Here is a 16,173-nt window from a genome sequence, read left to right on the forward strand (position 1 = left end):
TTTTTTGATTTATTGTAGAGATGAGGTCTCACCAAGTTGCCCAGGCTGTTCTCAAATCCATGGGCTCAGGCAATCCCCTCACCTTGGCCTCCCAGAGTGCTGGGATTACAGGCTTGAATCACTGTGCCCGGCCCTAAATGTTTATACTATTTTATCAGATGATGACTTTAAGTCAGTCTTCTAGTGATAGGAATGTGTTGCTAAAATTACATTTTAGCAGATTAAGCATAAAGTTTCAGTTTATTTGACTTTTCCTCTAAAGTTTATTGTGCATTTTTCCACTAGGGGGCAAGACAATGTCATGGGTGTTAAATACTGCTTCAGGAAAAATGACCATGTGGTTATTGCTATGCCATATCTGGAGCATGAGTCCTTTTTGGTAGGTTTTAATATTTCTTGAGTTTTTATTTACTTAGATACTTAATTGAAAATGATTTTCACTCATAACTCCTTTCATTCATAACTTTATTTTAGGACATTTTGAATTCTCTTTCCTTTCAAGAAGTACGGGAATATATGTTTAATTTGTTCAAAGCTTTGAAACGCATTCATCAGTTTGGTATTGTTCACCGTGACGTTAAACCCAGCAATTTTTTATATAATAGGCGCCTGAAAAAGTAAGTATGAAGCGTTACTAGAAATATTTACACTTGAAAGGATTTGTGCTATGGAGTCTGTCTTTATTTTTTAAAAATTGTCTACATTTAAGGTATTCGACATGATGTTATGGGATACACAGATACTAAAAAGGTTACTATAGTGAAGCAAATTAACATATTCATCATCTCAGTTACCATTTATTTTGTAAGATTAGCTAAAATTCACTCATTTATCATGAAAGCATAATTTTTTTAAGGAAATCCTCTGTTTTGAATTTTTATTTTATTTATTATTATTATTTTTTTTTTTAGAGAGAGATGGAATCTCACTGTTGACCAGGCTGATCTCAAACTCCTGGCCTCAAGCAGTCCTTGTACTTAGATTACAGGTGTGAGCACCGTGCCTGGCCTATTTTACAATTTTATTGCCTGTAGTCTTCATAGTGTACCTTACATCTGTAGATTCTAGATTTTTTTTATCCTATGTATCTGCTACTTTGTACCTTCTGGCCTACATCTCTTTTGTTTTTTGTTTTTTGGGGGTTTTTTTGAGTTGGAATCTCACTCTGTCGCCCAGGCTGGAGTGCAGTGACATGCTCACGGCCATCGCAGCCTTGATCTGCTGGACTCAGGTGATCCTTCCGCCTCAGCCTTCCAAGTAGCTGAAACTGTAGGCATGTGCCAACACACTCGGCTAATTTTTTGATTTATTGTAGAGATGAGGTCTCACCAAGTTACCCAAACTGGTCTTGAACTTGTGGGCTCAGGCAGTCCTCTCACCTCGGCCTCCCAAAGTGCTGGGATTGTAGGCATGAGCCACCGCGCCTGGCCTACATCTCTTAAACAGTACTAGTGTACTGTAACAGCCATACACAGATTATTTGTTTCAAATTTTCATTGTGATTGGGAAGGGAATTCAGTGAAGGAGAAGATAAAATTGTATAATACATCATTAGATATACCAAGGTTCCATGGAAATAGCACTTTAGCTAAAGACATAGAAAGTCTTAGTCCTTTTTGACCTTAGACATGTCTCTTATCTCTGGGCTTCAGTTTTCTTTTCTAGTAAATGAGGGTATTGAATCACGTGATAACCAGTTTCCTCTTTTAGCACTGAGTTCTGTCTTTTTGTGTATCTATTTTTAATTATGATTATAATTATAGAGATATTATAAGCTAAAAAGAACTTAAATACTGCTGTTTATATAGTGGATCATATTGAAAATGGTAAGAAGATTAAAACTGTTACTTCTTCCAGAGACTTTTATACCCCAGACTTTTCTCTTTGACATTCTTTAATTCAGATTTCAAAATCATGATTTTTAATTTTTTTTTAGCTTGCTTAATTAAAATTATCTGTTGTAATGCCATCTCTGTTGCCATCGGGTAATGAAAGATTGTGTTTATATTGTGGATTCTTCTGTCTTATCAGCATAGGCCACTGGGAAAGTGAGAGAAAAGATTGATTGATTTTAGAGTACATTTTAACTTTCAATCCTAGTTAGCTATTAAATTTTTACTTTGCCTGGAATACTTATTTTTCTTTTCTTTATTCCAGACTGTTATAAATTCTTAATTGAGCTCTAAAATAATTATTGTTTATGAAGATGGTTTGAGAATATTATGCTGTTACTAAGCCTTAATTTTTACAGAGAAGTGAAAATGCTTAATTTTGTTTCTTAGGTACGCCTTGGTAGACTTTGGTTTGGCCCAAGGAACTCATGATACCAAAATAGAGCTTCTCAAATTTGTCCAGTCTGAAGCTCAGCAGGAAAGTTGTTCACAAAACAAACCCCACATAATCACGGGAAGCAAGATTCTATTGAGTGGCCCAGCACCCAAGGAACTAGATCAGCAGTCCACCACAAAAACGTCTGTTAAAAGACCCTACACAAATGCACAAATTCAAATTAAACAAGGAAAAGATGGAAAGGTTCTACTTCTTTTATTTCTTACTCACTGACACTGTTTTAGAAATGTACTCCTTCAGCCAACAGAGGGCGATATAATACTAGAATAGTACTTATAATTTTTTCACATCTGTTATATGTATTCAGTTGATTAGATTTTCAGTAAGATTTGTACTGAATCATTTTGCTTACTATTTCAGAACTAAAGTTAACATTTCAATTTATAATGTCTTTGTCATTATGTGTTACAAAATTATGACAAAAATGGAAAATAATAAAATTTCCCTGCATGTTTAGAAGCTAGGATTTATTATCCTTTTTAAAAGAAAGCATTAGTTATAGGGGAAAGATTCTGAAGTGTCTATCTCCATTTTAGCTGCACAGCAAAATGTAAAATCCATGCAGGTGGCTTTTGAATTTTTTCAGTTATATATATTTGTGGATTCTGATAACATTGTATGGGTATTGAGTTTTGTCTAGACTATTTTCTCCTTTCACAGAAATGTTTTGGTGCCTAAGAATGACTTGGATGCAGCTGTTTTTGTTTTATGTCACTTAACTCTTTCAAAACTATGGCAGAGTACAGCTGGCAGAAAGTGTTACAGATATAATCCTTGTTTTCCTTGTTTTTGTTGGTATTGTAGGAAGGATCTGTAGGCCTTTCTGTCCAGCGCTCTGTTTTTGGAGAAAGAAATTTCAATATACACAGCTCCATTTCACATGAGAGCCCTGCAGTGAAAGTAAGTAATGTAGCTTAATAGTGCACTGGTCAGTCGGTCATACACTGAAGAGAATTTAGGTAATGAGTAGAAAAGTGTTGATTAACGACAAGTTTTTAAAAGCAGAATTTGCCTTTGGCAGAAGGTATTACTTCTCTGAGCATTTAGTTAAAACTTTTGTTTTCTCCAGTTTTTTCCTGAACTTTTCTGGTGAAATTTTTTAAATCATTTTTGGTTAGCTGACTATTGTTGCTCTTTCTCTAAAGTGACGTTTAGAACATTAAAACCTTTTCTGTCATTGTTAGAATGTGAGCTTCCAACACCTAATGTCATAGTAGCACATAGTTGTTAATGTAAAGATGTTTGTAAATTTAACAAAATTGTCCTCCATGTTAGATGATTTTAATTGAACTTATATCATGTGACAGCTAGATAGCATGAGCAGCAAATTAAAACTCTGATTTTAGCCAATGTAATTGTGCAGTTTACAGTTCTGAAATGGAGTTAGACACTAGAACGTAACTGTTTTTTACTTTCATAATATATTAGGAAGAGTCCTGATAAAGTATTAGTCAAATATTTGCCAAACTAGGACTCATTATACATTTTAATATAAGGTATTATACAAAAGACTTTAACCATTTTAATAGACAGTTGTTTATTTACAATCCATCAGCACATTCAGGAGTTTTTAAAGTTACGCTTCTGCTCTTGCTTTTTGCCATGCCAGCATTTGAGAACATCATATTAAATGTTATTAAAATAGAAAATGTGACTTTTCTTTTACAGCTCATGAAGCAGTCAAAGACTGTGGATGTACTGTCTAGAAAGTTAGCAACAAAAAAGAAGACTATTTCTACAAAAGTTATAAATAGTGGTGTGATGAGGAAAACTACCAGTCCTTGCCCAGCTAGCCTGACATGTGACTGCTATGCAACAGATAAAGTGTGTAGTATTTGCCTTTCCAGGTAATGTGTTTTGATGGTATTATGAAGTCACCAGCATGCTGCCAGACTAGAGTAGAAATTGCACTGGTTTTGGTGGGCAAGTGATTTAGCGAATGCAAGGGAACAACACAGGTCGCAGACATTGAAACCGAGCAGTACCTTCGAAGAGCAAATGATAACAGTTGTCATGGTGTTGATTTAACATGAATATGCTCTTTGGAAAACACATTTGCTTTTACAGGCAAATAATTGGGGTGGTGAGAGGGGCAGATAGCATTTCCAGAAACTTAAAGACCCACATTTTGCTTGCTGTTGTATCTTTCCTGTTTTCTCTCTTTGCCCCTGCCTTTGTGAAGTAACGAGAATCATAATCTGTTTCTAGCCTTCAACTCTGGCTCATAAACCCCTCCCTTTCCTTTAAGACTTGGCTTTGGTAAAGCCTGTCCTGATGAATTCAAACATATAAGTAACATATCAGTGGCCATCCTGAAGAATTCCTGTTCTGTTTTTCTATTATGGCTTTTATTACCTACTACCTCTTTTTATGCTTGGACGTTACCTCAAAACCTTCTGGAGTAACTCCAGGGAACTAGTAGAGAGGGAAAAAAAACATTAGAAGCAAATCTAGCTTGTTCATCTATGAGATCATTTACTTTATGATAACTTTTATTTAGATAGATATCAAGGCAAAATTTACTGTGAACTAAATTGATCAGATTTTATTTTTTGAACTTAAATATTTCAACTTTAGCATAACTAGAGAAATTTTATTTTATCATAAGGCGTCAACAAGTTGCCCCTAGGGCAGGTACACCGGGATTCAGAGCACCAGAGGTCTTAACAAAGTGCCCCAATCAAACTACAGGTATGTTACATTGGAAATAGAGAACCCAATTCAATGAATTGTCCCAGATACACTTTTTATCTTATGGTCTTTGTCTGTTTATAACATTTGATTGCTCTGCTTTTAATTATATTATATAAGCAATTCTAGCAGTGTGGCATTCCTGTTTTTGAGATAATGCTATTCTTTATGAAAGTTTTTAATACTAGTGTTGCCTTTCTTTTAAGTTTTTTTCCCCATAGATTACATTTTGCTTATTCATTTACAAGATAATTTTACCAAGAATTTTTTAAATTGGGGTTTGGGCTCCTTTCCTTTGCCCAGACCCTTTCTTTCCCTCCCTCCCTCCCTTTTCTGAGTTGGTGTCTTGCTCTGTTGCCCAGACTGGAGTGCAGTGGCACAATCACAGCTCACTGCAGCCTCAGCCTCCTGGGCTTAGGCAGCCCTTCTGCCTCAGCCACCCGAATAGCTGGGACTACAGATGCATGCCATCGTACCCGACTAATGCTTTGATTTTTTTGTAGAGATTCAGTCTTGCTATGTTGCCTATGCTGGTCTTGGAACTCTTGAGCTCAAGCAGTCCTCCCTCCTCGGCTTCCCAAAGTGCTAGAATTACAGGCATGAGACACCGTGCCCTGACCGATTTTGTTAAGAATTTTGTTGGAATCACTTTTGTAGGGGACAAAAAATATGTTTAATAGTTTCTGTCAGCTGAAGACTTGGAGCGTTTTATGTGTTTACCTAATGATACCTCAAAAATTTTCTGTGATACAGATGTAATTATGTTCGATTAAAATTATCTTCTGTTATTGTATAAATAATATAATAGTAGTTAAAAGATTTTGAAGAAGAACCAGGTACAGTGGCTCATGCCTATAATCCCAGCACTTTGGGAGGCCAAGGCGGATGGATTGCTTGAGCCCTGGAGTTCAAGACCAGCCTGGGCAACATAGTGAAACCTATCTCTAAAAAAATCCAAAAGTTAGCTGGGCATGGTGGCTCATTCCTATAGTCCTAGCTACTCAGGATGCTAAGGTGGAAGGATCACCTTAGCCAGGGAGGTAGAGGTTGCTGTGAGCCATGATCATCGTGATCATGCCACTGTACTACAGCCTGGGCAACAGAGTGAGATCCCTGACCAAGAAAAAAAAAGATTTTGAAAAGGGAAAATATCTTCTATAATCTAAAAGGGTGTCATGGAGCAGAAACCCAAGAAACATCTTGTTGAATAAATAGATGAATCCTGCTATTCACTTGGATTATGGGCTTTTGAAAAAAAATGTATTTATTCATTGTGTTTTGTGCTTACTAATGATAAAAATAAAATGGACCATCTGTTCACATTCTAGTCAGGACACACTGCCAATAATTATAAAATGACCTGTTGAGAATAGTGGATAAAACTTAGATAAGGCTTGTAAGGAGTATCTTCACTGTCTTAACCTAAAAGGGATATGGAAGGAAATTAATGGAAAAGATGACCTTGGAGATGAGAGTGTAAGTTGGGGTGGGAGGTTAGCGTTGAGGCATTAACCAAGAAACTCAAGAAACAGCATAATGTTGTTATACAAAAAACTGAAAAAGTGGATGTTGCTAGAATATTAAGATGCAAGCTGAAGAATGGTGAGAAGTAAACCTGGAAAGAGATTGACATGGTCTGAAGGCTTTTAATAAACAGCTTGGACTATATGCTGTAGATGTTGGAAAGTTATTCAAGGGAAAGAGGTGGTTATGTTGTATTCTAGATGGATCATTCTGTCAAGTGGACAGAGGATAGATTTTGGAGCGTGGTGGTCTGAAGTGGTCCAGGTGAGAAGACGAAAGTATGAATGAGGTCACTGGTAGTAAGAATGAAAAAAAAGGCAGAGCTTGGTGGGTGATTGTGGAATTTGGGTGTGGTGTAGACGAAGGTATCCAGGCTGTTTGTCAGGTTCCTAGCTTGGGGACTTGAATGTGTACCAGTAACCAAGGTGGAGAATAAAGGAGAAGACTCTGGTCTATAGGGAAATGTAAGGTTGGTTTGGGACATATAATTGGTTTGAGATATTTGTGGGACATCCAGATAGAGACATCCAACAGGATATGAAAGTTAAGTCTGAAACTCGGAAGGACCTGGGCTGGAAATACAGTTGCGGGTCACCGTTATATAAGTGGTAGTTGAAGCCATGTGGATGGACCAATCAGGGAGAGTATACAGGGGGAGGAACCTCAGGCCTCAAGGCTTGGAGAAAACATTGAAGGAGCAGGTATGGGGCAAAGGACATCAAGGGAAGCTGATAGCGAGGCCGGGGAAATAATAATAATAACTTGGTGATACTAGGTCAACAATAAGAGAGATGTCCATAAAAGGGGAAAAATTAACTTCTTGGCCGGGCATGGTGGCTCAAGCCTATAATCCCAGCACTTTGGGAGGACGAAGCAAGAGGATTGTCTGAGCCCATGGGTTCAAGGCCACCCTGGGCTACATGGTGAGACCTAATCTCTACAATAAATCCAATAAAATTAGCTGGTCGTGGTAGTTCTGGCTACTTGGAAGGCTGAGGTGGAAAGATTGCCAGAGCCCAGCAGGTTGAGGCTGTGGTGGCCGGGAGCATGTGACTGTACTCCAGCCTAGGTGCAGACAGAGGGAGACTCCAACTCAAAAAAAACAAAAACAGAAAACGAGGTTCTTAACATGAAGTGGAACTGGTCTTAGTCTTAACTGCCAGGATTAAAGATTCAACAGCGGTAGCTGCTTGTTAGCATCTGGCTGAAGAAGATCTAATGTCCATTACTTTTCAGTAAAATAAAACCACTTTCCACGACCATGGCTTGTAATTCTTGAGGAGCATCCAGATTTTTTCCCATGTAGCTATTTTTGGAAATCTTTTGTTCTTATAAAGTGTGCATTTATCATGTTTTCTAATGATGAAATATCCTTTTAAACTTACCAACGTGTTACTCAAAAAAATGTATTTTGTAGCCAGGCTCCGTGGCTCAGCCTGTAATCCCAGCACTTTGGGAGGCTGAGGTGAGTGGATTGCTTGAGCCCATGGGTTCGAGACCTGCCTGGGCAACTTGGCGAGACCTCATCTCTACAATAAATCAAAAATTAGCCGGGTGTGGTAGCGCACGCCAGTAGTTCCAGCTACTTGGAAGGCTGAGGCGGAAGGATCACCGGAGCCCAGCAGGTCAAGGCTGCAGTGGCCAGGAGTGGCCACTGCACTCCAGTCTGGAGGATAGGGTGAGACTCCAACTCAAAAAAAAAAAATGTATTTTGTATTGAGCATGTTGAATCAAGGATTCTCAATCCTGGTTGTATATTAAAATCAGCTGGGGAACTTTTGTTTATTTTATTTTGCTTTTTTAATTTTTTTTACTTTTTTGAGTAGGAATCTCATTCCTTCACTGATGACCTCCCTAGCGTCAACCTTCTGGACTCCAGCAATCCTTCTGAGCAGCTGGAACTGTAGATGCATGCTACCACACCGGGCTATTTTTATTTTATTTTAGAGGTGAGGTCTCGCCAAGCTGCCCGTGCTGGTCTCAAACCCACGGGCTCAGGCAATCCATTCACCTCAGCCTCCCAAGGTGCTGGGACTACAGGCTGAGCCACCAAGCCTAGCCAGCTGGGGAACTTTTTAAAAAACACTGATGCCTGAGCTCTACTTCAGTACTATTCATTCAAAATCTCTGTGAGATTGGATATAGGCATCTGAATTTTTTTAAGGCTCCCAAAGTGATTCTAGTGCACAGTAAATGCTATGAACTATTGATTTAGATGATAAAATTATAGATTTTAAATTTACTTTTAAAATTTGTCTTCTGTTGCAGCAATTGACATGTGGTCTGCAGGCGTCATATTTCTTTCTTTGCTTAGTGGACGATATCCATTTTATAAAGCAAGTGATGATTTAACTGCTTTGGCTCAAATTATGACAATTCGGGGATCCAGGGAAACTATCCAAGCTGCTAAAACTTTTGGTAAGCAGTTTTATATTATAGAATAAAACAAATGTCTTTGATTATTTCTTACAAATAATTAATCCATTACTAAGAAATGTGCTTACAAATTAACATATTCACTGTTTATAAAGTTCTCTAATCCTAGGTAAAAAATGTCTCAATTGCTTGAAATTAAGTTGTATTTGTGTATGAAAATAATTTATTATCACTTTTCTGTACATTTAATCATATTAAGCACAAAGTACTATGCTGCTCTAGTACTTAAAGTTCAACTTTATAATCTTCATAAAATAAGGAGTAAAATCTTAACTCCCTTTAGTTGTGGTTTGACTTTTTTTTTTTTTTTTGAGTTGGAGTCTCACTCTATCACCCAGACTGGAGTGCAGTGGCTGCTCCCGGCCACCGCAGCCTCAACCTGCTGGGCTCCGGCGATCCTTCCGCCTCAGCCTTCCGAGTAGCTGTAACTACAGGCATGCACTACCACGCCCGGCTAATTTTTGATTTATTGTAGAGATGAGGTCTCACCAAGTTGCCCAGGTGGGTCTCAAATCTGCGGGCTCAGGCAGTCTACTCACCTCGGCCTCCCAAAGTGCGGGATTACAGGCTGAGCCACCGAGCCCGACTTGGTTTGACTTTTATTACATAAATATTTTTATTGTATATTAAGCATCAGGTAAACTACTTGGTACTAAGAATGAACGATCTTAATCTATTCTAACAAGTAAACAGTTAATCATTAATACAGCCTAATATGGACTACAGTAGGGAAGCAAATAGAAATGTGTGTTACTTGGCAGATGACTTAGGATTAAGGTAGTAAAGAAGCAAAATGAATAGAGTACTTTAACTGGTGGAGTATTATTGTAAGCATATATCAGACACGGACGTCATCTCCTCAGGCATGCAAGTTCTTCTTCAAGACTGGAATATGCAGTGTACTTCATAGGACACCCAAGAATTATCTCAGGTTTGCCGTGGCCAACAGCCTGAACTCGAATACCCACCTTGTGTTTGTTTTCCAAGTATAGTTACAGTTAATACTGTCCAAGGGGTGAGTGTGATGAAGTCGGCTTGCTGCCACACAGGGATTCACCCTAAAGGACAAAGTTTCAGTCAGCCTGCCTTAAGAGCGGCCGGGTGGCCTTGTGCTCAGACCTAGGAGCAGTGGGTCTTACAAATCAGTGGGTCTTAACCAGAGGTGCATATTGGAATTATCAGAGAACCTTTAAGAAATACATATGAGCCAGGCTCGGTGGCTCAGCCTGTAATCCCGCGCCTTTGGGAGGCTGAGGTGAGTGGATGGCCTGAGCCCGTGGGTTCGAGACCTGCCTGGGCAACTTGGCGAGACCTCATCCTCTACAATAAATCAAAAAAAAAAATTAGCTGGGCGTGGCAGCGCACACCTGTAGTTCCAGCTACTTGGAAGGCTGAGGTGGAAGGATCGCCGGAGCCCAGCAGGTCAAGGCTGTGGTGGCCGGGAGTGGCCACTGCACTCCAGTCTGGGCGATGGAGTGAGACTCCAACTCAAAAAAAAAAGAAAAAAAAAAAAGAAATACATGTGCTTGCCCGCCCCATCCATTCCTGGAAAATATGATTCAGGAAAATATGATACTTAGGAAGGTTCCAGGCTCGTTAGCTTGAAAAACAAGTGATTTTGATCGAGAACTACTGGTTTTGAAGAACCACTGCAAAAATGACTGTCTTTGCTTAGGCACCAGTGCTGTGGTCTCATCCATAAGAAAAACTTGGTTGTGAAGAAAGTCTCTGCTTAATAGAAACTTGCCAAAGTGTTTCTACAGCAATGCCAGTCCACAATTTGTGCCCATCTTGTACCTATTATAAGACATTTTTATTCAAGGATAATAGGGTGAAATGATACATATGTACAAGGGAAAAGTGACGATGAATAGAAAGCAAGATCGATACCTTAGACATGATATTCTTACATGATCATAAACAGCATGTGCATGTTTATTTTCAACTAACTGAGAAAACTTTTGTCTACTATTAAATAACTTTATAAGAAGTATATGAACTTGAAGTTTATCAGCCAACACCAAAATGCTTTGTTGAAGGCTAGAGTCGCCCCAGTTGGTCATCAGAAGCAGGACTAAGCACAATGGAAGTACAGCATCTGACATAAAATCCTCCAGTGCAGGTGCCATGAGAGCAGGCAGCAGCTTTTAGGGATTTGTAATTATAATCTCTTTTCTCATATTTTTTAAAAAATGCTGCATAGCATTTGTGTCAGTTTTATTAGTGACTTCTGTAGTTAGTTCAGTCAGATCTTACTCTAACTTTGGACTGAGGATGGGACACTCAACATTTCAACAAACGCAACTGCATTCTCCTTTAAACCCAAAGAAATGATTTGGCTGAGATTCACAGTGAGAACACCTTTACTTCTCTTGTCTGTAACCTGCCCTGCTGTCCTCAGCCCTTAGACCTGGCCCTGTTGTGGGTTGTCAATAAGTACTTGTTGAATTGTATTGAATGAATTACAAGTAAAAACCTTGAGCTAAAACAAATTCCTGACACTTAGTAGTCTGAAAGAAAATACATTTGACTGTGAGAGTTTATTTAATTTTTTTTTGAGTTTGAGGATTCAACACGCCAATCCTCTTTTATTTTATTTTATTTTTTTGAGTCAGAGTCTCACTCTTGTTGCCCAGGCTAGAGGAGTACAATGACACACTCATCATGGCCAGGCACCGCAACCTGAAACGGCTGGGCTTAGCTATCCTTCTGCCTCAGCCTTCCAAGTAGCTGGAACTACAGGCGCATACTACCTTGCCCAGCTAATTTTTGATTTATTGTAGAGACGAGGTCTCACTAAATTGTCTGGGTGAGTCTCGAACCCGTGGACTCAAGCAGTCCTCTCACCTCGGCCTCCCAAAGTGCTGGGATTACAGGCTGAGCCTCCGAGCCCGGCCCCAAGAGTTTATTTTAAATGAGCAGTCTCTTTGGTCATGTGAAAATAAGTAATTAGGCATATTTTATACTTTGGGGTCACATACTATTATTTCATGACTTCAAAGTGACCTAATAAGGAATAAAACTATATGACTATTTTCTTCTGGTTATAATCTTCTAGAGAGAACAGGAATGATATAATTTAAGAGTAAAAAAGGGCTGGGTATGCTGGCTCATGCCTATAATCTCAGTACCTTGGGAGATTGAGATGGGAGGATCCCTTGAGTCCTGAAGTTCTAGACCAGCCTGGGCAAAATAGCAAAACTTTGTCTCTACAAAAAAAAAAAAAAAATAGCTGGGCGTGGTGGCGTGTGCCTGTAGTCCCAGCTACTTGGGAGACCGAGGCAAAAGGATTGCCTGAGCCCAGATGGTCGAGGCTGCAGTGAGTAATGATCATGCCACTGCACTCCAGGCTGGGCAACAGAGTGAGACTCTGACTCAAAAAAATAAAATAAAATAAAAGAGGATTGGCGTGTTGAATCCTCAATGAACTTAGGTTTTGGTAATTTGTTTCCTTATTTCCTCCATGCCTGTTCCCCACCCCCTTCTTTTTCCTGCCTTAGTACACTGGTTGGTTGTTAGATCAGAATATGCAGAGGTAACTTTTTAGCATCCAGAGGCAGATTAATTATTTTGTTGACAACCTATATACCCCAGAAAGGAATCTAAATGTTGTGGAACTCATTGTTTAGAGCCACATTCCTGTTTAATAAGGAAAAGTGGGACAAAAATAATGCACAATTGCCATTTGTGTGGTTAACTGTTTTTGCCCATGTCTGATAATAAACCTGTCAGGAGATTATTTCAAAGACATTTATATTTTTAAAAACTGAGATCTGGTTTGTTTATTCAAAAACAGTTATTGGGGATTTGTGGGTGCAAGGTAGTATTGTGAGTCTTTCTCTCATAGAGCTTAAATTCTGGTGAAAGAGAGAAAATAAGTTTATACTGTCAGAGGTGAGGAGTATTGAGAACAAGAAAAGGAAGAAGATAGTGAAGAGGGCTCAGTTATTTAGGATAGTTTGGTCAAGAACAGCATTTCTAAGGATGTGTCTATTTGAACAGAGTTGTTGAGATGAATGTCTTTTTGTCCAGTCCAACGGACATTAACTGAGCACCTAAAATGTACTGGGAATGGCCTAGGTTTTGGGGATTCAGAGATGAGTAAGACAGTCCCTGCCTTCAAAGAGCTCACAGTCTAGTAGGCAGGACAGACAGATGTTTTATCTGTTTCTATATAGGATAACAAAAGTAATAGTAGAGCTCAGGATACAAGAAGCTTAAAATGATCAATTCTCTCTGAGGGTGTTGGGCCTCAGAGGTGATTCTTCAGCTGAGTTGTGATGTAAGTGGGAGTGCCCTGGGCACACAAGGGGTGCAGGGCATCCTAGGCAAAGAGGGGAGCCATGAGTCAAAGGCATAGAGGCATGGTAAGGGGCCGGGGAGGACAGGAGCTGCAGCTAGTTAGAGGTTACAAAAGAATGAGAGGAAGCTGGAAAAGTTGGCAGAGTCAAGCGAGTGTCTGGCATAGCTTAGCAAGTCACTGCTTTCTACTTACTGTCTCCCACTTTATGGTTTGGCTTTCAACTGCGTAGTTCAAACACAACTTAAATATAGCATGTGATATATATGTGTGTGTGTGTGTGTGTGTGTGTATGTATATGTATCCATAAAGCATATCATTAGACTTACATGTTTCCATGAGAGAGGCTTTTGCTATATTCAGATAAATAATAAAGTGTGTGTGTGTGTGTGTGTGTTTTTTCTTTTAGGCAAATCAGTATTATGTAGCAAAGAAGTTCCAGCACAAGACTTGAGAAGACTCTGTGAGAGACTCCGGAGCATAGATTCTAACATGCCCAAATTAGCCAGTGATACACAAGGACCTGCTTCTCATCACCCAGCCTTCTCAGAGAAAACTGACTGTAAAGCGTCTCACCTCACACAAACACCTCAAGCTCCACACTCAGGGAGTTCATTTAAAAAGGAGGATGGTCATGGCTGTGGGAGTCGTTTTGATGAGTATACTACTAACTTAGAAGGCTGGAATGAGGTACCTGATGAAGCTTACGACCTGCTTGATAAACTTCTGGATCTAAATCCAGCTTCACGAATAACAGCAGAAGCAGCTTTGTTGCATCCATTTTTCAAAGATATGAGCTTGTGATGATGATTCATCATTTAATATTTACTGTTGTATATTGTGAGATGGGGTAAATAAAGAATTCTTTATATATAGCCGTAAGTTCTTGCTTAGAGACTGAGGCAGGACACATAATTTATTGAAAAATTGTAATATTTGCTCTGGTGGAAGATTTTAAAGTATAGATTAACCTTACTTAAAATACCTGAGATAGTTTTTTGGATTAACAACATGATTTTCTTCGAGTTAAACCTACTCAGGTAGCCTCAGATCTTTAATTTCCTTAATTACTTTTCACTGCCATAGCAGAAAAAGGAGCAGTTTTAGTCTTAACTAATTAGTTTTAATGAATTATTGGATGTAATCGGGATTAAATGAGTCAAAAGACGTGGTATACTCATTTTTTTAGAGCTGTGTATGCAGTTGGAAAACTCAACTTGGTGCTAGTGCTCTGACAATTTTGTAAGTGAAGAAGATAACTTTGTTTTATAGAGGTATATATTATGCCCTTTATGAACACTAAAACAATGTGGAAATGCTGGTCATGGGGCAAAATGTCACTTAGAATTGAATTTATCCATTTTTAAAAACTATTTCATGAAAGCATTTTTGTGTGAATTGCCATTATTTTGAGTAGCTTCTCATGATTATTCTTTTCTCTCTGCCCCCACCTAAAACATTCTCCTTGGAAATTATATGGTGCTGGCCACAGAGTTTTGGGTGCTTTATTAAATATTGCATGTGTTTACAGTCGAGAACTTAAAGCATACGTTGGTGGGTAAGGGGAAACTGCAGGACCAAAGTGAAGACTGAGAGTCCAAAATGCTTTCCTTTTTTTCTTCTAAGATGGTTGTTTCACACCATCTTAGGTATAATTAGGTCGCTGCTAAAAGGAAAAGTGAACACCAGAGTTGACAATATTATTCGAGAACTTTCCTCTGCCTAGAGCCATCTAGATCTCTGTATCCTGTTTTGACTAAGTTTGTCCTGCTCATATAGAACAATGATTACTGGAGCCTCAGGTGGGCTGGGGGAGAAAATGAAGTAGGCAAAGTAGACAAGGACCTGCAATAGAGGTTTATATATTATTTACGTTTCAAAGTGATATGTACCGATGACAACATATCAAACTTCCTATGGGAAATAGGTTTGGGAGAGTGGATCAACTGACAAGTTTCCCATTTAGCTGTCACAGTGTAGAAACAGCTGAGGGACATTCATTCTGTTATTTTGACCATCGATAAGTCAGTATGTCTTCTTAATCTATTTGTTAAGATGTGTATACAACCATTACCATTGATCTGCTCTGTCTTATGCTATAGTCTTTAATGTTCTTGAATTTGTATATTTAATAAAGTAATCTTTTTATATTATGTCAGACTACTCCTTTGAAAAATCATAGCTGCTTTTTTCTTTAATTGGCCACTGAAAGTTTTTTTTTTTTTTTTTAGATTGATGAATGATCTCTCTTCAGCAAATAGCGACTGGGTAGTAAATTAACAAATTTGGCCTAGCTCAAATAAAATATAGGGAAGATAGGAGTCGATTTTGCTGTTTAAAAGGGTCTCATTGACTTAGTTGTATTGACTTAGTTTATAAACCATCTTTGTAATAAAAATATAGTCTTTACTCAGCTAAAATTTTTTACTCACGGTCAAGTTAATGTGCTCAGAAAATTAAGGAGGGAAAATTTACAGAAAAGGAGGGAAGGAAGACATTCTCTCAGAAAGTTTAAAATTCAGAGCTGTTTTAATTTTCCATTAATGGTACTTTTAGCACAGAACTTGGTTGGTATTCAAGGAGGAAGGTAAAGGGAGCTATATTCTAAAAAATATCTAGTGTTACAAATTCTCAGGGAATTTTAATTCCACTGAATACTGCCACCATTTTGAACAAATATTCCCAATGTGCCAAATGAAAATTAGGGAGTTTCCATATGTATTCTTCAGAGTTTAAAGCCTTCTGAACACTAAAATAGCAGATATCTCTCTAAAAGATTTTACTCAGGAAAAATAGTCATTTATAGGGAAAGACTAAGCAAATAGTTAATGCCATTTCCTATCATTATGGAAGTTCCTGGAATATTCAGCTAT

At 38.4% G+C, this 16,173-nt stretch overlaps 1 protein-coding gene across 3 annotated transcripts in view; it reads left to right on the top strand.

The window, feature by feature from the left end:
- CDC7 (cell division cycle 7) overlaps positions 1–14,178 on the top strand; it is a 31,038-nt gene extending 16,860 nt beyond the window's left edge. For all 3 annotated transcript variants that reach the window (XM_008068271.1, XM_021717688.1, XM_021717689.1), the window contains 8 exons: positions 286–379; positions 475–617; positions 2,283–2,532; positions 3,154–3,249; positions 4,018–4,196; positions 4,958–5,040; positions 8,833–8,982; positions 13,710–14,178. In XM_008068271.1, coding sequence (XP_008066462.1) covers positions 286–379; positions 475–617; positions 2,283–2,532; positions 3,154–3,249; positions 4,018–4,196; positions 4,958–5,040; positions 8,833–8,982; positions 13,710–14,104 — 1,390 coding nt within the window. In that variant the 3' untranslated portion in view covers positions 14,105–14,178. The remainder of the gene's footprint in view (positions 1–285; positions 380–474; positions 618–2,282; positions 2,533–3,153; positions 3,250–4,017; positions 4,197–4,957; positions 5,041–8,832; positions 8,983–13,709) is intronic.
- The last annotated feature ends 1,995 nt before the right edge of the window (positions 14,179–16,173 follow it).

This window comes from Carlito syrichta, unplaced genomic scaffold (assembly GCF_000164805.1).
Source record: "Carlito syrichta isolate Samal-C Ts95f unplaced genomic scaffold, Tarsius_syrichta-2.0.1 Scaffold309922, whole genome shotgun sequence".
Lineage (NCBI taxonomy): Eukaryota > Metazoa > Chordata > Mammalia > Primates > Tarsiidae > Carlito > Carlito syrichta.